The sequence below is a fragment of the Barbatula barbatula genome (assembly GCF_947034865.1).
Source record: "Barbatula barbatula genome assembly, chromosome: 1".
NCBI lineage: Eukaryota > Metazoa > Chordata > Actinopteri > Cypriniformes > Nemacheilidae > Barbatula > Barbatula barbatula.
In genome coordinates this window covers 10,979,329-11,003,176 of record NC_136766.1, presented here as the reverse complement: position 1 = coordinate 11,003,176, position 23,848 = coordinate 10,979,329, and the positions used below count along the sequence as shown (strand labels likewise).

General features: G+C 40.5%; 1 protein-coding gene across 14 annotated transcripts in view; it reads right to left on the bottom strand.

The window, feature by feature from the left end:
* brsk2b (BR serine/threonine kinase 2b) overlaps window positions 1–23,518 on the bottom strand; it is a 97,896-nt gene extending 74,378 nt beyond the window's left edge. For 3 of the 14 annotated variants that reach the window (XM_079462171.1, XM_079462167.1, XM_079462170.1), the window contains exon 1: window positions 23,166–23,506. In XM_079462171.1, coding sequence (XP_079318297.1) covers window positions 23,166–23,256 — 91 coding nt within the window. In that variant the 5' untranslated portion in view covers window positions 23,257–23,506. Of the gene's footprint in view, window positions 1–23,165 lie in introns of all 14 variants that reach the window. The other 11 variants (XM_079462166.1, XM_079462173.1, XM_079462178.1 and 8 more) reach the window with 8 other exon arrangements.
* Between the last annotated feature and the right edge of the window lie 330 nt (window positions 23,519–23,848).

Here is a 23,848-nt window from a genome sequence, read left to right as displayed (position 1 = left end):
ATCAATTTCTTCAACCAACAGTTGAATTTAATTAGAAAAAAACAATTTCAGCTTGCACACAGCATACGCATTGTTTAAGGCAAATGCAGATTTATAAAGATACAAATGCATGCTCATGGTGAGATCACACACTGTATGCAGGAGGAAAAAGAAACAACTCTACATAGTCAGATACACAGATTCAGCACCATGGACAGCAGAACACAAACCTCTGCAGCTCTGCAATCACATACACTCCCAGAGTCAAGGATTTTAACCAGTATATTTATATTTTTTACAGCGCTCACAAAGCAACAGTGTAACCAAAATTATAAAAATAAACATCATCATTGAGAGTCTTTCAGTATCAACTATATGACTTGAGGAATTACAACATAAAGCCACAGCTTACACCTTTCCTTTACATTGGTTCAGCGGTGCTATTTCTTTGAAAAAAAAATATCAGTTAAATTCAGAGTTTAAAAGCAATTTTTTTTATTTTCTATTTTGTTTTAAAGGTTAATGTGTAGTCGTGTTAAATAATCAGGATCTCAAAATGGGTCAAAATAATCACGATTATGATTTTTGTCATAATCGAGCAGCCTTGCATAAAGGTAATACTTGCATACAGCATTTTTTTATATTCATTTGCAAACTTTGTATTTCTCCATTGTTTTATTTCGAGATGCGTCATTTATTCACAAGTTTCCTCCTACGTCACTCCGCCTAGGGATTTCCAGTGGTCATAGAGTAGCGAAATGCGCTGAAAAGATCTATATAGCAACCTTGACAGTTCAACAAAGCAGCTCCGTGCTGAAAATAACAACAGAACCCTGCCAAAAACGCAATAGAAAATGTGATGGATCTAATGGTTATAATGGAATTGCATTGGTTTTTAATTATATATATAACTATAATGTATTTTACTGGTATGTGATGATTCTATTGTTGGGGGTGATCTGTCAGAATACTCCTATTAGAATAAAGGCCAAAACACACTACAAAAAGGAATTTAGTAATTATTTCAATGTAAAAAGTTAATGGTTCATAGTGTTTTTTAATGGAAACCATTTCCGGCATGGTTTCTATTGAGTTTCTATTGTTTTTTTCAACAGAGCTCTATTGCAGTAAAAGCACAACTCAAACGTTTCTTTCGCCATCTTGCAAGCACTGGTGTTTCTTCCAGGGAATGTGAATCTAAATTCATTCTGTCCATCTATACTTAACATCTGATTACACAGCAGCAGCACACACAACAATCTTTTAATCAACAACAAAATGAGCAAAAAAAACCTCCCTCAGAAATCAGCCCCAAATAGGAAAAGGCACGACAGCATCGCGGGCTGCAAAAGTGACTTAATAGGCGGAAATTATGAATACATGTAAGGGGAAGTGTTTCTGTCTGTTCACGGTATCATTTCCATCCCTCACCGCGCTCGTTCTCCAAACACAGAGACCTCGCAGTCAGAAAAATGATGTAGCCGTGGAAAGAAGCATTCAGGTGGAACATATTGCATTCAAGGCGACATGGCTCGCTCCTACATTCCCTCTATCTCCCTCCTTCTGGACTTAGATTCTGCAAGGTCACAAATGTGTGCCAATCAACACAACAGATCAAGACACTCTTTATAGAAAACTGATTATCAAAACGTTGCGAAGTTTCTGATGAACGACATCAAGTAGATTACGCTCGAGATTAGATTTAGTCTTTATTTAAAATGACATCAAGAGCATTCAGTGAGTGTTTAATACTGTTCCAATGAACAACCCAGCTGCGTTTGTGATTTGAAATGCTAATGAGCGCCACTTAATGATCATTTATGGGATTACATGAAACCGGATCTACATTTGTCAAAACTCAAGCTGAGCCTAAAACAAACATCATAAAATTTTCCCAAAGATCATCAAGTTTTCCCTATCAGTGTTATGAAAATCATAATATGCTGATGATCTTACACCAGCGATCGGCTGACAGAAGTATATAATTATACATTTAACATTTAAATACAAGCTCTTTTCCGAAACGTATGTTGCCTATTTGGAAGGAGATGGCAAGTTCTTCTAAATGAAAGTTGCTAACGTGCAAACTGCTCTACAGAGAGAGTATTGTACAGTATATATGTTATATATGTTTGGCAAAACGTGATGACATCACTAGTCCTGTGTCAGCCACTGTCATTTTTCAGTTACCCGTCTACTTATGTGATGACCTACACTTGTTCTTTTTAAAGATGATAACAGACGTAAACTTGTGCAACAACTGTTTGGCCTGTGCTACAAAACCTTAAAACTCTGTTGCATGGGTGCTGTGTGCAAAAAAAGTTAACATACAGCCCTGAAACATGACTGCTAGATGCCGCTAAATTTCATACACTGGACCTTTAAGAAATGTCAATTGGTTACCAACAATCTTCAAATAATCGAAATACAAAATATGTTTTGCAGAAGAAAGTCATAAACGCTTAGAACGACATTAGGCTAAGGAAATTATCAAAGTATTTAGATTATTGTTGAAGTCGCAGTGTCTACTGCCATTATATTACCTCCTTTTGTTTAACGAAGAAGAAAGTGTTAATTTTAGGTGAACTGTTCCTTTAAGGTGCTGACTAGGCAGGCAACTCACTAGGTTCTGGAACACAGCTACAGTTTTTAGTCACGAAGGTTGTTGAGGTCAGCGTAAGGGTGTGAGCTGGAGATTTCAGACAGCGTCTCCTGCGCAGCGGCCCTATTCTCTATCTCAGCATGGCCCTCTGCTCCAATCACAGCACTCCCTGCTGCGGGAGATAATGAAGGCGGGCGGAACCCTCTAGTCTGATGGCCTATCAGTATCACAGAGGTATAATCAGCACAGGCAACCCCCTCCCAGCTCACACGCACGTGCATACAAATTATTCATCCCCTGTCTGGCATTCCATCACTATCCCCTCTCGTCTCCCCGCTTCTCCATCATTGATTACTTCAGTTGTTTTCCCCATCCGCCTCCCAACTTGGAGCTTGTACGTGATGCGCTTGTGATTTCTACAGCGCAACGGTTGCTCGGGTGAGAAATTGGCACAGTGCGTGTCAACTTGCCATTTGTTCACCCTGCAAAGAACACTCGCATTGCACCAGCGGGGTGGCAAACAGGATAATTGCCCATTTCTGAGTCAGTGGTGTATTTATGACACATGACACGTCAGTCCTCAGTCAGGATCGTTGCATGAACTAACCGTGAGCAATGATGAAATCAGAATGTGCATGTTTGAAAATGTGCATAAATGCTTCGGTGACATCACAGTGCCTAAGATTTAGACTATGCTCGAGATCCTCCCACTCAGAGCACAGAATCGATTTATGAGGGATGGTTAGCAATGTGCAGCCTTGGAGGCAGAGAGCCTGCAGACTGCATCAGGAAGAGGTCTGGGGTTGCTTCTTCCTGTCTGTGCGGCCCACTCAGACAACCTCCCACTTGTGCTTTTGCAACACAGCAGGGTTTTGGGCTGATACATTACCAAGAAACTTTTCTAAAGATAATTTGCAGCCCTTACAGAGCTCATTTTTCTGAATCTTCAGTAATTGTATTATCTATTAAATAGATTGTTTACCCAAAACCTGTATGACTTACTTTCTTTTGTGGAACACAAAAGAAGATATTCAAAGAAATGTCTCTGTGGTTTTGTGTCCATACAATGAAAGCCATTGGGGGCAATGTTGTTTGGTTACCAACATTCTTCAAAATATCTTAGAAAGTTTTTACGCTCGGTACCTTTGTTTTGCTTTCCTCCTCCCTGTTTACCCGTGTGCTGTCCGGGGCGGCGCCACGTGGCGTTTTGTTTTGGTCCTGTCACCTCTCTCCCTTGCGGTGCAGCATTCAGCTTCACTCACGTCAGCCCGCACCTGTCACTCGTTCTTTGTCTTGTATTTAACCTTGGCTTTTGTTTTCGTCCCCTGTGGGTCTGTCGTACGTGCTGTGAGTGTTATCTTACTGCCTGTGTTTTCTGCTAAAACCCTCTTACACTCCACTGGCAAGAAGTTAATTTTCCCACGGCTTCAGACGGTGAGGCCGGACTGAGAGCCACTTACCGAATGTCCTTCTGTCATCCCTTTCTGCCCACTGGTCCTAGCAGACATTAGCACGTAGAGCGTTGAGTTCATTTCCAGTTCTCCCTTATTCGTCTGACATGTATTCAGCCGTGCCGTTTTGCTCTCTTTTTTACTCTATCCAATAAACTATATATTTTGTTAAAAGCCCTGCATTTGAGTCCTTCTGTTTTGTGTCAAAAGTAAGGCGTACAGGTTTGGAATAATATGAGGGTTAATACGTGATTAACGGTTTCATTTTTTGGATGAACTATCCCTTTAATTCATTCTCTAACCAAATGTATACAACAGTTAGTTCTGATTTACTCATCAAATACAATAGTTTCGGTTTGGTTCCTGCTTTGGGTTAGACAAAATATCTAGCCATACAGTGTATTCACATATGATTTTGTGATTTTTTATCAGTTAAATTCATAAAACATTATAATCACTCACACCAAACTCTTCTCTGACAGTAACAAGACACATACTCATATATTTCTGCAACCAAAAAGCATAACTTACAGCCCAAAAACAAATACACAAATAGCCACCACCTATTTTTAAGAAACATAATATGCTTCTGTAGCTATGCTGAGCTGCAGTTTTATTAGAAAGTCAAAGAGGTATTATGCTGTTCACATGACCGAGGGTAGCCCTGTGCGTAATGGCTATTGAGGCCTGAGCACTATTTCCCTAGTGCAAGCAAAACCCACTTTGATTGTATTGCAGGGGAATACCAATGCAAACCTGTTTCGTGATACAGTCTAATGACAACAAACACTGCATACATATGCAATCGCCCCGGCTCTGAAGACAGAGCCTCATGCATACTGCATGAATAAACTCATACCAAACAAATAATTCAAATGCACCCCACAAACACACACAGATTATAGTGGACTGATGCCGTACTGGGAGCAGAGGTTAGCGTATGTGAACTCTAAGGTGGAAAGACATGAGCTCAGAGTTCCCTGGAAAACCACGCAAAAAATCACTTTGGATTACTTCAAGGGTAAACAGGAGGAGATGAGAGAGCAGGTTTAAGTCTTCATTGCTCTAGATATTGGAGCTAAAATATGGAAAGGGGGAGAGAAGGGGGTGTTAATCCATTTTGATCCCCTCCTTTACGCAAAGCAAAACCCACAAATATCATTGCCCACAAAAATGGCAGCCACCTCCACGAGAGAGATCTCAATATGAAGGCACGGGATGGCCTCCGCAGCATGCTAATCTCCATCAAGCAAACTATGCCAACAGTTGTGAGATTATTCTAAATGTCATCTTTTTAATAAACATTTCAAATATCTATTTCAATCGCAGCTGATAGCTTATCTACCTTCTAGCAAAAAGCCTGGAGAAAAGGCGTTCCGGTGGGAAACGGGAATAAAGGTTACGTTTCTTAGGGAACCCAAGATGTACAGTAATCAAGACTTCTTCAACAAAATAGTCATTTTAGAAGCTTTGAAAAAAATGATCATCACTATTATATCACAACAATGGCTTTTTCTGCTTGTTGTATACACGTGTGATTTTAAACAAACAATGGATTATATGATGGCTTTCCTTGTATAGATAAGCACATCAAATTCTTAGAAAAGAGAAAGCGATCTCATTTCTGCCAACAGATCTTTGGGAAAGATATCTAGGGACCTAAACTACGTCAAAGTAGTCCAGACTTCATTTTATTAGTGCTAGAACGGGGCTTTACTTTGATTAAGTGGCTAATGGTCATTTTCTCATTCTCCAAACTCAAAGTTCTGAGGCCACGTGTGTCTCCAGATCCGCTCAGACAGACAGTTCAGGTCCTCAGCTCATTAAAGCAATAAAAACCGTAGAGCGGCAAAATCCTCTTTTGGCTCTCTGTAATCCTCCACAATCACACCAAATTATATCTGCAGAGCCCTATATGACATGTACCCGAGAGCTGGAATGGAGAAAAGAGGGACGGAAAAAACAGAGGGATGAAAGGACCCAATGACAGGACGCTCGGGTTCATGTGACCTTTTCGTCTCATGGCACAGTCACATCAGACATACTTCACGGAGGTGGAAGTTGGGACACGGTTCAGTGGCATTGGATGTTACACAAGTTGGCATAGAGCAAACGACAAAAAATTTGCAGAATCTTTCCTTGCGCTATAATGTAAAGTCAGCATGAGCTGTCTTTCTCCCCAGGAACTGCAGGACTGAGCTATTACTCAAATGATGACAGAAAAAGTTAAATGATTTATGACAAAATAACAAAATATGTATGCAGGCTTTCAATCTGGATAAACCTATCGATGGGACCGACTGTACTCTCTTACCTAATTTAATGGGATAAATGGGATGGAAACAGATAAGGTCCAGTTGAGCGTGAATGAATATGAATAGAGAGGGAGAAATGAAATTCTAAGAGGACTTGTGCTTCCTGTTCAAAACTGCTGACAAGCAGAAAAATATTCCTGTTTTAAATTATTATATACTTTGCTATACTGAACTATATTATGTCCTGTACTATATTGAAATAAGGCAGCACATGAGCCCAAAAAGTAGCTGCCTAACTGAATTCTTAATAGAAAAGGGCAACTTTTCTTCATAGCACCTAAAGTGTGGTTAATAAAACTCTTCTGCAAGGCTGTCCAAGAAATGGAAAGAGGATGAATCAGCCATGCTACAGAGATAAAGTGTAGGGGAGGGGTTATGGCAAATGTCACAGTAGAATATACTGGCACTTGTACTGTATTTATAGACAAGCAAGCACTAGCAAAGCTTAAACCTTGCAGCAAACCACCCATAACGTCCTCACAATGAACTACAGAGAGGTGAAAGAGCTAAAGGGGAGGGTTTGTTTTGAAAACGGCTAACATTCACTCGTCTAGAAGATCAATGTGTTCTATAGAGAGCAAAAAGGTCCAGCCTTCTATTGTCTGTTGAAAGTGAAGCATTGGACAAGTGTGGCAGGGGAATCAGACCCTCAAACCCGAACACAAGCGCCTACTCACAACTCTGCATGGCTTAATGCCAAGAACGGCCTCTACTGATCCGAGGCCTGAGGGTGCCTGTCCCCAAGACTGCTTATGCATGAACATGCATTACCTCCTCTGATTATTAGCTATATGAATTCAACTGTGCATATAGATATACAACCACAATATTTAAAATATCAGTAACCTCAAGTATTACTGATTTATTATAAGACTGAAAATATTCAAATCAGTTTGCCTCATTCCAATGTTTAAAAAAACATCAATACAGTTGTCTAGAAGTGATTCGGCATTATTGTCTCGCACAAGGAGGCTCATACAAACAAAACAATCCACTGTGCTGTATACAGTACATTTGATATTTATTAGGGATGCACGATAAATTATCGGCCATATCGGTATCGTCCGATAAATAAATGGTCATTTTTAATGTTATCGGTATCGCCCGATAATATAATTTAGACCGATATATTATAGTCCATAAATCATAAATGATGTCCTCTGGTTAAACTTCTTTAGCCAGACACTGCTCACAGTTTAAATACTGTACATTACTGTCTTTCTGCCGTGATCATTCACTTGCTGCTATTAGCAAAGCATTGTTGATGTAGGTACAGTATGTAGATACAGTATTTATTTAACAAAAGCATTTTGTTTGAGTCAGACTGCTGTCTGAATGCTTTCTGTCTTGAGACCTGTTAAACTTGTGGCCATTAAGAACATTTTCTGGGTTGCTCGGGGGAAGAACATCTATAATTTGTTTGTTGAATAAAAAATATACCAGAAACTAGTGTAAAGTAGGCTTGGTACATGATTGTCGGGGGGAAAAAGGGAACTAACGGTTACCTTGCTTGTTTTCTGCAGTGAATGTTTTCATATAAAAGCAGTTGTCCACTTTTTGTCTTTTTTTTCAGTCTTAGGAAATGTTGTATTAATATCTAGATACTACATATCGGCTTCCAATGTTTAAGAATCATTGGTTATCCTTGGCCAAAATGTACATATCGGTGCATCCCTGATATTTATAGGCTCAATATTAATCTAATAAAATGCATTATATTTGTCTGAAGTGCCCGGTTAAAATTCTGATACCAAATAGCCAAAATCCCGGCAAAAATATTGAAAGAAACAGCCTTTAGCATAGCTTTATGAAATTTTTATATTCCGTTTTTCAGTGCCTACGGTGCACAGATGAGTATCTGATAAAAAAGGGAAATCGCAGCCAGCAATTATTTCATGGGTTCCTGCTTTTGGCACGTAAAATGAAAAAGGGAAAATAATTAGGAAAATCTCAGAGTACTTATCAACAAGAAAGAGCGGATAGGCATCAGCAAAAAAGTAATTTCACCGTCCCTGATTGTATCCCGGGCCTTATGGGGGGCGGTAGTGTGTTAAATACTTCCTCTTGTGCAGTCAGCGATTTCCTGTGTGCACGGGCCCATGGGCTCTCGGTTGACCTTGTGTTTGGGAATGGGGGACTGTGTGGAAGCTAGGATCAAAGACAGCGTTCGTAAGATCTAGTGTAGTGTCTAATGTTAATCATCCTCTTCACCAGGTAACCAGTCATTTGACTGATGCTTGAATTTACAAACAGGAAAAGTGTCTTTATTAAGCCAGAACCTTCTGTTATGATGGATTTTACAGTCAGTAATTGTAGTTCAATTACTACAATAAGTTATATGAATGATGATCTTATTAAAAGGAATGACAAAAGGCCATGTTCTTAAATGTAATACAGTTCATGTAATACGTCTTTTTGAAAGATATTTCTCATTCGTGGCTGTCTCAACTAAGTGTTCATCTTGTAAGTCCAGCTGAACCAGCGTGGGCTTGTCAGCATGCAGAAATACATTTAGAACAAGGCTGAAAATACATGGAAAAACAGCATTACCAACACCTCAACAGTCAACACAACATCTAGTGTTGAAGATCACAGCTTTAGAACAGCTGTGCCATTATACTGAGAATGACCGTACATGTCGTATAGCAGGAATGCATTTCACAGGCCTCTATTGTTTCTTCATCACTGTCATCATCATTACACATGCATGAAGTGTCAAACCAACAGGAATGCAGTTTTGAGAAGCTCGATGACATCATACATTTGAGAAGAATGTAATGCAGCTATTGTGGTGTGGCAAAAATTGCATGCCATGTTAGGGAATTCGCTCACGCTGGATGTCTGGATTTCAAACCCCCACACACGTATATAGGGAACCTTGAGGATTCACCAAGGAAACCACGATTCCTGTTGGCAGAAATAAAACAACGAGAAGTCGGATGCTAATACTCTTATAGCCGCAGACAAAGCCACAGACGGCGAGCGTTCCCCGATTCCCTGGTGTAGCAGACAGCAGTGGGTTAAGTCCATAAGCTACCAAAAAAATCCATATTCACAAGTCTTCTGATCAAAACACAGCTTAAAACCTTCCAAAATGTATTACTCTCCGAAGGCAAGATTTCAAGCATTTAGATTTTATTTGCCATTTTCATTTTCATATGCCTGCCAAGCCAAAAATGCTATTAACCTGTGGGGCATATCATCAATTCGGTGTGTCTTAATTGAGTATCCTCAGTGCAATGGACAAAATGGCCTTTTTTCGATTTTTAAAGTAAGCAAATGAATTTCATTTTATACTAAGACCTGCACAATCGCTTGAAGTTCCTTTAAGCAAATGCTATAATAACATACCCCATATCTGAGAAAATATGCCCGGTGATGGATCAGCTCTCTCCAGCTTAGTCTTTCAAAGTCAGGGCTAAATGGCTTTGTGATAAGCCGGTTGTTGATGTTTTTCACTCTCTTGAAAATCAATGAATCCTGACAGTCTCCCTTCTTATTCCTGCCATAGCCATGCGTTCACCGTGAAATGGCTTTATTCTTCACAGACACTGACAAAGGCGTTAACATACGACCATAGATGATTTTTGTAAAGAACTCTTATTCTTCACTCCTGTCCTATTTTCTTACTACGAGGCCTCGCTTCAAAGAACGTTTGACGTTTTCTTTTCCATTTGCCTGGATGGGTTTTGATCCGCGAGGCAGGTAGACGCGAAACCATCATGAGGTGATCGTCAAACAAGGCGAAGGTTGCGTAGCTAGTCGAGCAGAAAATATTCTTTATTTTTGTCCAATGCTGTGTTAAATTGAGCCTTCCCTTGATACGCTAGATGCCCGAATCAGAAACCAGGTTAAAGCCTGATAGACGCCATCGCTTAACAAATAGATGATATTGCTCTAGAGACCCTTCTGCATCTCAGCCAGAGCACAACAAACTAAATACTGTCTCCTATGACATGCTTTTACACTCTAAACCTGCCGATCTAAAATAGACCAACAAAAAGATTTCTAAACAAAATCCCAGCCAACTGAAATGTAATGAAAACCCAAGGTTGAGCAGAACAGCGAAACAAATAAACAGCACCTGAAGACTCCCTACAAACATCGCCTGTTTCCTTTCTCTGTCAACACACTCTTAGCACTAAAAGTGCCATTACTTTTCATTGTTCCCACATTTACCATTCTGTATAATTACACTCAACATTTGTTTTGTATTTTGAGTGCAAAAAGGAAAAAAATCCATTCATGCTTTTTTATTTTCAAGCATACTCCACTTTGAATGTGGAGAATGTTTAAAATCCATACAGTAAAACGGCTTTGTGGCAATAACACTACATGCAAATGACTGACCAGCCATAATGGGGAATTAAACATCAATGACACTTCAGGCTTTCTATTGGCTCAAATGGAGGCCGCTCTCACTGCAGGGGCTGATAGTCAGAAAGCGGCCTGACTGGGGCTACAGCAGGTGGTAAAAACTGTTAATGGCTAAAAACAGCAGCTTCATCATTGTCCAGATTGTGTTGATTGTTGCATATCCATGCATAAAATTTGCCCCACTTTTAGCTAAATCTACTTACGCTGCATTTTACACACTATTTTGGGCGGTGCAAGATGGCAGCACAAAGGGAAGATGGGGGAGGGCAACGCAGCATGCCACAATCATAGCCCATGCTAATCCGCTTTAATCTGAGACTGAGTTTAACAGAACAATGAAGAAGGGAAGTGGAGAGACAGGGAGAAAGAGAAAGTGATTCATATTTGCATTTCTGAAACACTGATCCGTGATGGTCCCACCTAGCAAAACATTTTTCATGTCACAAGATCTATTTCGTTTTTCAGCTACTCATCACTGCAGGAGCAAAAACAGATGGGACGGGCTACAGAGTTGCATCCACGATGTAAAACATCCAGGTTCAAGTATATTGACATTTATTTCCCATAAGACCCTTGTGTTCTGCAGATGTTCATCTACCACCTTAAATGATGCTTGATAATGGAGCAAGAAATGCGCTTCACGGGTTTTCATATTTCTCTCAGGAAGCACCACGGCAAGGGTGAATCAGTGCTAAAAATATAGTCTCGCTCTTCTATGAGTCATAGGCCCCCTCCAGCACGCATGTTCTCCAGCCAACACAAAAGAAGCACTGGGAGAAGATGGAGGGAGAACGAGAGACGCAGAAAGAGACAAAGAGGGGAGAAAGAGGCCTGGGGTGGGGGGCTTTTATCTGGGTCTTGCGAAATCTTGGATGACGTCCAAAAAAAATGACATCATCTGTTATTGTTACCTCATTAGTCTTTGATTACTGCGGAAATATGGCCAATCATCGATCAAGTCCTAGTGATGTGATGCTTGCTCACCGAGAGGGGTCAGAGAGTAACAGCCATGTCACTAAGTTCAATTTCAGCACCACAGGCCATTTTTATAATATGCTTTTAACATTAGAGAATGCTGGAAAAGAGAAATAATGAATAATGTGTCATTATTACAGAACATCAAATATGTTTGATCACTAAATTATGGAATAATGTTATTCATCCTACTTCAATAAACAAAGCCTTGTCGGGTTTAATGATCTATTAGTAAAATGCAACTTCTCTCCCTGAAATGAAATCTCACATAAAAGCCTTTTATGTACTCCAAGGTCAGGCTGCTTCGTCACAAAACGAAAAAAGTGTGTCTGGGTGAATCTGCCCCCTCACCTTTTACACTACCACGTCTGTATCCAGCATTGAATGCAACGCCCTTGAATCTGTTTGGCGTTGAGCCACAGGCAAAGTGACACTGCCCAGCTCAAAGCGTCTGCTGAGAGTCTAAGCAGCAGTCGCAGATCAGTCAGTGCAGTTCACAACAGTGTGAACACGTACTATATGTACAAGCAAATCATTGCATAATCATGAATAATTGAACTAATGGGTTGTACACAATGTCATGATGCTTCTTTCATAACTTTGTGTATGCGTGTGTTTTGACAGTGGTGAGGGGGTTACTACCTAGTACCTAACATGCAGGCGGCCATCTGTTCAACTCAGGGCTCTGGCTGCAGCTGTTGGGGGCCTGAATAATCCCCAATCCCCCTCATCTGGTCAACCAGTGAAACGGGGAAACATGACCTGCTTTCAGATGGCAAGCCAACCAGTTTAAATCTGATCTGCATTAGTCAAATCTCTGTTTATTTTCTTTCGAAATTTAGAGTATGAATGAAATCAAACTAATAACATAAACATAAATATTGAAATCATTTTACAAAAAAAATCCAAAATAAATCAAAACTTTTTAATCAAAGTTTTATTTGTGCATCTTCAGTGTAGTACCTCAATGTAATATTTGCCATGTTCTCTTGCCATATTTTCAACCCGCTTCTTGCGATATTAAATACTGTATGTTTTTTCATATACAGTATGCTTGGCTCTTATTGGCTGCAAAATCTGTGTGTCATAAAACTGTAGTTTCTAAATTATATTTTCAATTCTCAATCATAAAATGTATATCTAAAGTCAAATTGGAAAACTGTGTCCGCTTTAAGAGATATCTATTCCTGCAATCTCTTAGATATAGATTCAGAATCTTTTAAAAATAGATATCGCAGCTGTCCTTCTGAAACCTTTTTTCTCCATATTTGGTGATTTTTATTGTTAGCCATAAATCATTATTATTAGTCACACTTTATATTTGTCAGTGGAATCAGCAAATACATAACCAATAAAAAGCGTTAAAAGTGCTTGTTAAGTTTGGCACCACAGTTTGCAATTATTGAAAATGTTCTGTGTTTTTTTCCATTTCACCAGGGGCGCAAATGGGATTCTTAACTGGGGGGACCAAGCTGTCAGGTAATGATTTAGTTATTTTGCGTAATTTGGGCTTTAACTAGCGCACAAGTAGTTAGCTACTTTGTGTAATTTGGGCTAACGGTTTGCACTAAGCCACCTCAGTCAATTTATACAGTACATTGGGTTAGATGATAATGTTATGCCAGGACCCTAATTTAGTCTTGTAAATCCAGATAAATCATTGATTTATCCAACCATTCTTTTTGTGGCAATTCGCTATTTGCCTGTGTCCACTAACCTAACTGCATAGTAATGCTCTCCATGTTTTGCTGTGTTTGCTAAGTGTAAAAGACCAGCCCAGTCCAGAAAAATCACCAGCTCAGTCATGGCATTTGATCACTTTTGTTACCGCTACTACAGGCACAACTGAGGCAGCTAACAGCTCCTCACAGCTCCTCGTAGCAGGCTAGCAGCAGCAGCACACAGAGAACGTAAACGTCAGTGGTCGACCCGATTCTGCTGCAGTGACGGGAAAATAATTAAGGAGCGGCGGGCCGGTCAGCCACTACTTAGGCTAATGTACATAGCGAAAATCCTGATGAATCCTAATTTTTTCCCATGTTTGTCGCCTTACGTAGGGAAAGTGAGGGGGACGGATCAGGTCACTCTGAATCTGAGGGGGTCGTGTCCCCTCGTCTCTGGTCCAATCTGCGCGCCTGCACTCAAAATGACTTTAAACGGGACATGCAAATAGCATGATGCAAATTGCGAATAATGGATTTTCTAAATAACGTTCACATTAATGCAGACACATGGCAGCAGTAACATGGCACATAAAATAAAAATATGAGCAGATTCAGATTTTAATTGAAACGTGTTTATATAAACATGGTCAACGAGAAGCACGAAAATCCATCAAGCTTCTTGGATATAAGTGTTACAGGCTACACCAGTCAGCAAGTCGTTGTTACTGACTAGTTATTTGCTTTGTAAACATGCTGTTTTATCTGCTGCTATTCACTGACAATCCTAATCCATTACATTTATGAAAATCAAACGAACACACATAGTCAAACACTCCCGTTACCATAGTGACGCAGCTGAAGGCAAAGGGAGATGCCCACATGTAATGTGCTGAAATAAAGGGTTTTTCTGCAGCATAAAGCAAACAGCAGGAAATAATAGCTTCCATAAAGCACTCTGTAGCTAATGTAAAAACCAGATAGTACTGGACACTGCAAATGGGTTATAAAGCAAAAAAGAGCAAATATGCATTTGCATTACAGCAGCAAGCACATGCCAAAAATATGCACTCCTATATATCAGCAACACTTACAGTCAAGGTATAGAGGTATAGGAAATCAGTTAACAACCACAACTGCTTAAGGAGTTTTACAGGTTAATAATAAACACTTAAAGGTTAAATAAATAATTCTGTCAAAGGTTTAAATAAAACAACAACCAGAGGAATGGCCTGAAGGAGACCGTTGTTAAACACTGTTTGACTTTCAGTTCTACTGAACTCTAGTATTAATATGGAAAGTATACCAGATCTGCATTCAGGTTGAGCGCAGACGAGGCCCTGACCCCTCCTTGTGACAGTCTGCAGAGCTGTGTGATGCTGTTGCCATGCTAAACCAGGCAGCACTCGCCCAAGCCAGATGTGCTCAGCATGTGTGCCGCACCATCTCCACGGAGACACGGCTGGTAACGTTTGCTGTGCTGTAATGCAGAAACACAGCCTCACTCCCCGAGTCGCCTCGGTCCGGAGCGCAACTAAATTAGAAAGACCCCTGCGCACACATGCATGCGCGCACACGCTAAGATTCCCTATCTTTCAATGTGCCCGTGGCACTACCTGTCATCATTGCAGTCAAAGTGAAAATAATGTCGTTTTGCCCTCTCCGCACCTCACTAATCTGATTATGCCACTCGATCAGAAGCCTGCACTGTGGTGGACACAGGCGCACGCACGCACGAGCAGTCGTAAGGCCATCTGTGTGTATTCTGTAAGGCGTTAGGGTCTTGACACCACGGAGAGACCATAACCCCAAATGAAGGCTGAGGCGATGCCCAAGCAGCTTTTTCTTGTAGTCTTGTTTCTAGACATATTTTAACAGCCGCAGAATGACCAAATTCCTTAGTGGACCGGCTACAGCAATACGTGTGTGGATTGCATATTATGCAAGGGCAAGATCATTTCAGTTTCTAATGGGGGTAAATGAGACAAAAAAAGAGTGTCTGAACCGTATGTCCTGCATGCTCTGATGTGCCGGGCAATATCAATAACAATCATTCATGTTGACACAGTTATCTAGAGAGACCTCTCATTGGCTGTGTCCGGGTCATATGGAGATGAGGGTCTGGTCACCTGATGTCATTAACAACACAAAGCTTTTTCAAGCATGAGAAAAAGTCACTACTGGAGCAAGGCTTCTTGACAACTGAACAAAACAAAACAGTAGTGCAATAGAATTCCTTTGAACTTAACTAATAATAAAGAAACATTACAGTCTTTATGTGATGTATGTAAACATAATTTAAATAGTAATATTGAATCACCGTTCATAATGACTCAACAACAGTTGTCTTAAACTGATTTTGCAATTAGTCAGGTCATTGCACAATAACGATAACAAAAAGTGCTGAAAAAAACATTACAGAAACTATTCCACTAGATAGCTTATCAATTGCAAAGTTTTACAATGAAATGTTAAAAAATCTCTTTTAATGATCTTAAGTTAGCTTTGTGGGTAACCAAGCTTTCGATTGAGTTGACTGTCCAAATAACTTCTCAGAAACTGCCATGTAAAAATTCCATGTACTAAAAGGGGTAGAAAAAGTGCAGATGTAAACCAGGTTACATATATTTCCTGGTGGAGCTTATAAACAACAACCCTTATGCTGTGTTCACACCAAACATGAACAATTGCTGGGAAAAGATGTGTGTGCTGGGAAAGTTCATTATTTTCGTGCAAGTGCATAATGCGCACAAAACATAATGCGACGGGTAGTGTCTCCACGTGTCCGTCAAACAGTAGGTGTCGATAAGCTCTTTGCGTGAATTTCTCGCTCGAGTTGAAATTTTTCAACTCACTTCACGCCATCCGATTCGTGCCATTTGCATCGCTAGTTTGCGTCTTCACTTATTTCGGGTTTGGTGTAAACACAGCATTATACATCATCATGAATGAGTTGAATATTTAATTACAATTATGTGGATAATACATTGAAAAGCAAAATTCATAAGGTGAAACTAGAAAATAAAGGTCCTGCGTTTGTACACCAGATGTACACAGTGTGAGAAAAAATATCTTCACAACCTCTTTCTGTCTCAGTCTCACTCCATAGTGATAATGTCAAAATAAGCAACTGTGTTCCGATTTACCACCAATTTCCAATCACTCATCAATAACATGTTGATGTGTTGTGTATTAAACATTTGCATCAAAATCTGAGCCCAAAGATTGAATTATGTTCGAGATTATGACATCTGACATATTGGTTGACATGCATCCAAAATTCTTACAATACCACACAGATATGAAAGCGTCTTCAAGCTTTCAAAAATAGACCTTCAAGTCTTCCTACCATTGTAGACATGAAAGTATGAATAGACCCATTAAACTCAATGTGTTCCGTTCTATAGAAACCTTTGACCATTCGCAAAGTCCCACTGGTACAGCAGATCCAGTCATTAGGCGTAAAATCACGAGCTCACAGATAATATCAGACAAGGCCTTAGCTCAATTTTGGCCTTGAAAGCCATTATTCATCACGCATTAAGAGATGGGGGAGATCCTCATTCACATTCTAATAGCTCAGGCAGAGAAGGTACGATCAATAGCTGGACCCTCCAGGCAAGGCTGAGGAACCATGCGGCACAGCCACCCAGAAAATATACGTATAAAATTGCATAGAGCCTCCCCTGGTTTCCATAGAAACCCTCAACTTGCCTTAGACAGGAAGAAAAAGATGTGTGTTGCTATTATTGTATTGCTGGGTTATGCTGCACAAGCAGTGATTGGTTACAAATGCGTGGAGCCACCACAGCGCTGGTGCCACAATATTAATGCTTTCTGGAAGAATGTTGTGCGTACATTTTCACCTGTAAATTCTCCATTCTAAGTACAAGAAAGCTGACGCCTTTTGGTTCTGAATAAAGGGGACACCAGGCATCAGCAAGCACCTGACTAATGACATGGCCTGACCAAACCCCACCATCTGGACAGGATATTCCACCCCTTTGGGTTCTTTACCAATCAATCATGCATACAAAACGACATCACACCTCATTTCATTCATACAGTACATGCACAGTGGCAGAAACACCCAAAAAATATAATGAATGAATACACTTGTAGTCTAATTCCAAGGTACTTTAGATTTTAAATTGTTTGTTTAGCCTTTAAAGTGTGTAACTGGGTGAATCTGACACATGCAGTCAGTGTACTTGTTGAGCACACACTTTCTTTTTGCTGCAGTAACAAAAAAAGATACATCCTATTTCACATACATTGTATGTTTTCCCTCTATTTCTTAATGTCTGCACTCTTGATCCACATCTTTTTCTCCACCTTTCACTTATTTCACCCTTCCCTCCTGCTTTCTGAATACCGAACGCTTTTATTTGACTTTGCACTCACCGTATCCGTTTTGGCTTGAACTTGCACACAGACAGGAGAGCACTTTCCACGGGCTACGGGCTAAATGTCTATTCTAATTAAACCCAGAATTAGTCCATCTGTTGAGCAGCGGCCCACTGTTTGGACACCCATGTCACCCCAGATGTACTAGCAGCATTTGAGGATGTTAAACACCAACACACAACAATCTACAGTAACCCTCATAATTAGAGTCTATCGTTTGCTATGCACGTAATTATCATATCTGGCTGCACGTCTCTGTTCTGCCCTTCACGTGGCAGGTCTAAAATTAAGACACAGCACAACTATCTTAGTGGGTTCTGTAACGCAAACCTTAAGATTGCCAATACCCTCCAGCTAAACTCTCCACAGGTCGCGTTGAAGATCCGATCCCACACATAGCGTCCACAGCAAGACAGCAAAGGTGCAAGACAGCGCAGACAGGGATAGTGTGATGGAGATAGAGAGAGGAACACTGTGGGAGACTGCAGCAGGAGTTCAGGGTCTCTGCTGCGTTTCTCTGATAAAAGGTTTCTCAGCTCCATCAGGCACTGGAGAGCAATTCTGCAGCGAAGGAGGGGGATGGAGATCACCGACACTACATAGACAATGGCACGTACAGGACCGTAGCACAGACAATGCGAGCGTCACAAATGAAACGGCTTAATCTCATCTACACATGACTACCACAACAGAAATGAGGATGGCTGCTACTTTATCGGGTCAAACCTTTCAGTCAAGGATTCACACTCTTAAAACTACAAAACCTTCCCTTGTTAATCCCTACCAAATTCAGATTATGTGACGTATAAGATTATTTAGCACACTAGAGTTAGTTCTGCGCTGAAGCCAATAGCCTTGGGCTACTGGGATAATGCTGTGTGGTTTCAATTAAAACATGATTTTAAGGTTTTTGTTTCTAAATGCAAGTCCTTAATCCAATTTAACAAAATGTGTTAGAAACAAACAATATTGCGACTATTAGGATACCTACTTTGTATTTGACTGTGAAAACTCAATGCAACTTTAGGAGTCCAAAACCTCTCTCTTAAGAGGAAAAGCTCTTAAGCTCACCCAAAAATCTAAAATATTCTGTCATCATTTTAGGTTGTTACAAACATGTATACTTTTCTTTATTCTGATGAACACAAAACAAGATATTTGGAAGAATGTCAGTTACCAAACATATCTTAGCCCCAATTGATATTTATTTTCCCTACTATGGCAGTAAATAGGGGGTGAGATATGTTTGGTTACTGACATTCTTCTTAATATCTTGCTTTGTGTTGAACAGAACAAAGAAATGTATACAGGTTTGGGTCAACCTGAGGGTGAGTAAATGATAGAAGTTTCAAGTTAGGGTGAACTATACCTTTAAATGTAATTCTGGCTGACGACAGCAGATTCAGCAAACATTATGAACACAATAAAAGGAGAAATAAAGAATGATAAAAGACTAATAAATATACATTTACATAATTGCTAGTCAACAAGGACCGAAACATTGCAAGTTAATTACAGCCTTAAATGAAAAATCTCTCTAATCTCACATAATAGCCCATCAGTGGAATAGATTCTCTGTTACTAACCATTCAAACACACATTCCTTTAACATTCCTTCTGCACGATTATTATTTTGCATATGACGTAAAGATTAATCTGTGTGCATTTTACAGTTAATAAGGGGAATTGAATGTCATTTACATAAATCATGGGTGGGAAAGAGGGGGTTTGAGGACTGTTGCTGTCTGCTTCTGATCTCTAAGATGGAAAGCATGGCCATTGTAAGAAAAGGCTTGTGGGAAGGGGACGCAGCCATGACAACCAACCACTGCTATCCGGCACTCACTAAATGAGAGCCAACTGAAGGCTGGAATATGTCTGGGAGACTGCAACCCCCTCAGACAGAAACACACTGACAAATTGTTCACAAAGTCGGCTCAGCAAGACAGTCAACAGCTAACATTTCTAACAGGCTTTTTGCACAAAAACATTCTTTGTGGTGTGATGAAGATGATGTATCCTAAAGGGTCATTTTAATTTTACGGTATGAAATATGTTTGAGTTAAATAATGAGTGCTCTTCATTGGTCAAACAAAATCAATTGCACATTACAGATAAGGGCCATTTAGAAATGTATGGTCAATATAATTATGCAATTGTTTGGAATTGTAAGTATTTTATATTTCACAACAACTACATAGAATAAATGGTATAGTATATAAACAAAAAATATACTTGAAAGATTATAGAGAGAGAAATTTGGACGAATGATTGTAACCAAACAGTTCTTGGCCACCATTGACTACCATAGTATTACAATGGTAGTCATAAGTACCCCAGAATTGTTTTCCTGCATTCTTTAAAATACTTTCTTGTGTTCAACAGAACAAATACATTTATTAAGCAATTTTTCTACTATGGAAGTCAATGGTGGCCAAGCATTCTTCCAAAATCCAAATTACTTTCTCTGTGTTCACCAGAACAAATACATTAATACAGATTTGGAACAACTCGATGAAAATATCAAAGATGCTCATTATGCATTATAAGGTCTCGAATTTTGAGCGCCCATATTTTCTGAACTACATCCAAAGAGATGAGAGCAGCATATCCGGTCCACACGTGGAAGAAGCCCTTATTTGCTAACTCGGATCGAGATGAGCCGTACATGTACTGCAGCAAAATGAAGGTACTTTGTGCAGTTCTGCCGGTAGCTCTTCACATCCGCCTTGCACCAGTGCCTCTGCAGTAGCGGACACTCACTGGCCCTGAGGTAGCGTGTATATATAGCTTGATTATCTCCATGATCATGCTGGAAGTGTAGAGAAGGCCTGGGGCTCTAACACCGCTCTGCATGGAGCCTGCCCATACACGCCGTCTAGCCCTGACCCAGCGCAGGCTCTGTTTCTGGCAGTGACAGCTCGCGTGATTCAGGTACTTCGCGGCTTCATTAAGAAGGCCTCCTATGGGATGCTCTGACTTCATGAGAAAAGGGAAAGAGGGCCGAACAAGTGGAGTAGAGGGAATTTGAGCAGACGTATATGGAACCTAAATAAACAGAAACAATATAACAGAGTGCAGAAGCAACTGCATGATCCTCATAAAGCAGGTATTGTTATTGTGTTTCAGAGTGGCCCTTGCCTGAAAAGACCACTTATTGTAGACAGTCCAATCTGTCTTACCCTGTGATCTCCTCTAATCTTCCTCTACCTACTTTTGGCTGACTTTAGCAGCAAGGACACAACGTGTGATACCTGAAGCATCACAAAGAAGGCAAAGATACAGGCACGTACATCCGTTTTGATTTGGGTAGGAGAAGAAGGGGGGTAAATTAAACTAGAGCGTCCTTTTTACTGTTTCCCATGGGGGTCCCGCTTTAGCACCGAGAACTCTCTCTCTCATCCCCAAACCCACCCCCCTTCCAATCCATCCCCACCCCTCCCCCAAGCTCCTCTTTCTCTGCGTGAGCCTCTCTCATGACATATGGGCTCTCCTCTGCAGCGGCAGCACTGGAAGCAGCGTTTATTGTGCAGCGTTTTCCCAGCACCCATGCCAACGGCGGCAGAATGAGCAGGAATACCCTCCGCTAACCGGTCAAAAGCGACCCTCTCTTCTAACCATGGGCTACAACAGGATTTTTTAAGAAGTGCAGCCAGTAGTTTAATTGCTGACAGACTATTTACAAACAGTGTGAAGCTTCTGTTGAACAACAAGGAATGCATGCATTTGTGTTCAATTAAATAATTGAACTATTTAATAAAGCTATATTAGAGAATATAAACATCTTTAAAGACTGAATAGGAATGGCAATCTTATAAGGTGTTTGATAATCTTATTATTTGGATAATGGAGAGATCTGCACCCAATTCTATAGATTGCTTCTATGGAAGACCCCATGAAATGGCTTGATGCGTGTCGCTTGCTGATTTAACATATTAAAAATGTAAATTATCAAAATGGTTGTTCTTTTATCAAACTAGAATTTGGTTTACATCACAGGCACGAACCCTGACATGCCTTTTGCTACTGCTAGTCAGCGGCAGGTGGAAGTAGATGGAGGGAGATTCTCAACCTTGGCAGATTTTTATTATGCAAAAGTATGAGTGCAATACGGGTCATCAGGGGAGAGACTGGCGAATTAAAAATGTTAAATCTGTGATTTTTAAGACTGATTTTGAATGTTATCGTAGCTAGAGGTCATGAGGTTTTCAATGATACAATTCCACATTTCTGTTTAACACTCACCAATGTTATGACTATAGAGTGCAGCCCTTTTTCCCAACAGCAAGCAAGCAGACTAAAGGCTCGTGTCTTCATGTTTCTCAAAACACAGCGTGCCAATCTATATTCTAACAATTTGAGTTCATGTGTTGCATATCAGCTGCAGGCACTTGACTTGGATATTATGTCTGGCCATAGACACCGTCCTCTTTCAATGCCATTCTAGAAAAGCCACTGGCCATGGAACGTAGAGCACTAAATAATGTTTCCACACTCCAAATTATTCTAAGCAATATGCAAACTTTAACAGAAAGTTCACAAAATTCATTACAAATCTAGATTAATTGGAAAACGGATCTTTCCATGGCTAGTACCTAAAAGCTTTGCCTTACACCGTGACAATTTCACTACTGTCTCAATAAAAGGCTATACTCAGTTACAACAGTTAGTCTTGGGCACAACATGGAGTCTTCTTGCCAATATTTGCTCCTTTCCATATGTGACCGTTTTCATTGGGTGTACTGCATTTGTTTCCTCAGGGGCCAAAAAAGACACTGAAATACTCAAAGCACATGACAATCCACATGCTTTTAACTAATACTAAACAGATGAGATGTGAGATACGGTGTAAACAGGTCATTTGTGTAAGAAATTTACAAACTTCAGCACCGTGTTTCAGCACCACGACTGCAGGGGGTTATCCGGTTATAGAACACATGAACGGATGCAGCAGAACTGTCCCATCATCCTCATCGCCAACATCTAAGAGCCATGAACCGATGTCAAAGATGAAATTCTTGCTCTTGTAAGAGGCAACACACTCAGCAATGTGACCTGCAACCACATCCCGTTGTCTGACAAATCGGGATTAACGGAATTAGTACGAAGCAAAAGCAGAGCCGCAAAGCTAAACTGTCCTTTGCGAAGTCCAAGTTCGTCTTCTAGAATAAAATGCAAACGTTTACCTCCTTTAAGTGCTTCTTTAAACTCGTCAAGATATTCTTGGTTTTAATGGGTGTTAAGAAAAGTAAGCTTCTGCGAAAAACACGCACAATCGTCCCACCTCTCCACACAATGGCATGTTAGCAAAAGCAAACGCACATATCATGCGAAAATATTGAGCAGCGGTGAAAGCACATGTCACCATCCCCGATTTCAAGCACACAAAAGGACAAACCTGTCTGTCCTTTGCCAAGCGTCTTTTCCAGGCGATACGGTCCCACGTAATTCGCATGTTGGGAGCTGTTGTCCTTCCCCGACGTTGACATTTTGCGTTATGGGGACGAAGTTGCGATGCCGATAAATTGCTGCAGCTCGGCAATGAAGTATTTCTTCAGTACCGCAGTTATCTCCCCGCCCAGCTCTTGCTCCAGACGCTGCCTCTCTCTCGATTGGGGATCGGTGGGGCTGCTGCTCTCCGCGTCTCCCTCTTTCTCTCTCTGCTGCCGAGAGCCTGGAAAATCTCGCAGCGGTGTGTATGTGTGCGTGCTGCGTGTGCATGTGTGCGATGCCTAGCCTGCGCCTGCGCCTGCGCGCACAACACATTTTCTCCTCAGATGCTAAACGAACGCTGAATGATTTAGTTTTGTGTAAACAGCGTCCTCAGCCAGAATCGGGAAGTTTGTCAATAGATTTGTTTCGACGCTTTTATTTTTCAAGTTATTAGATCGTATTTGTTTGTGAGAAATATTGTATTTTAAATCTATATGAGATCTTGCCATCATAGATCGTTTTGAAATCACATTTCTGAATAAATGGCTCATATAGTTTTTTTCAACAACCTCGGGGACGTTTTTCTTTGAACTCGTCACGTGGCGGCACCTGCTCTTTGGGAATCTAGAGTCAAGGCAACTTTGGCCA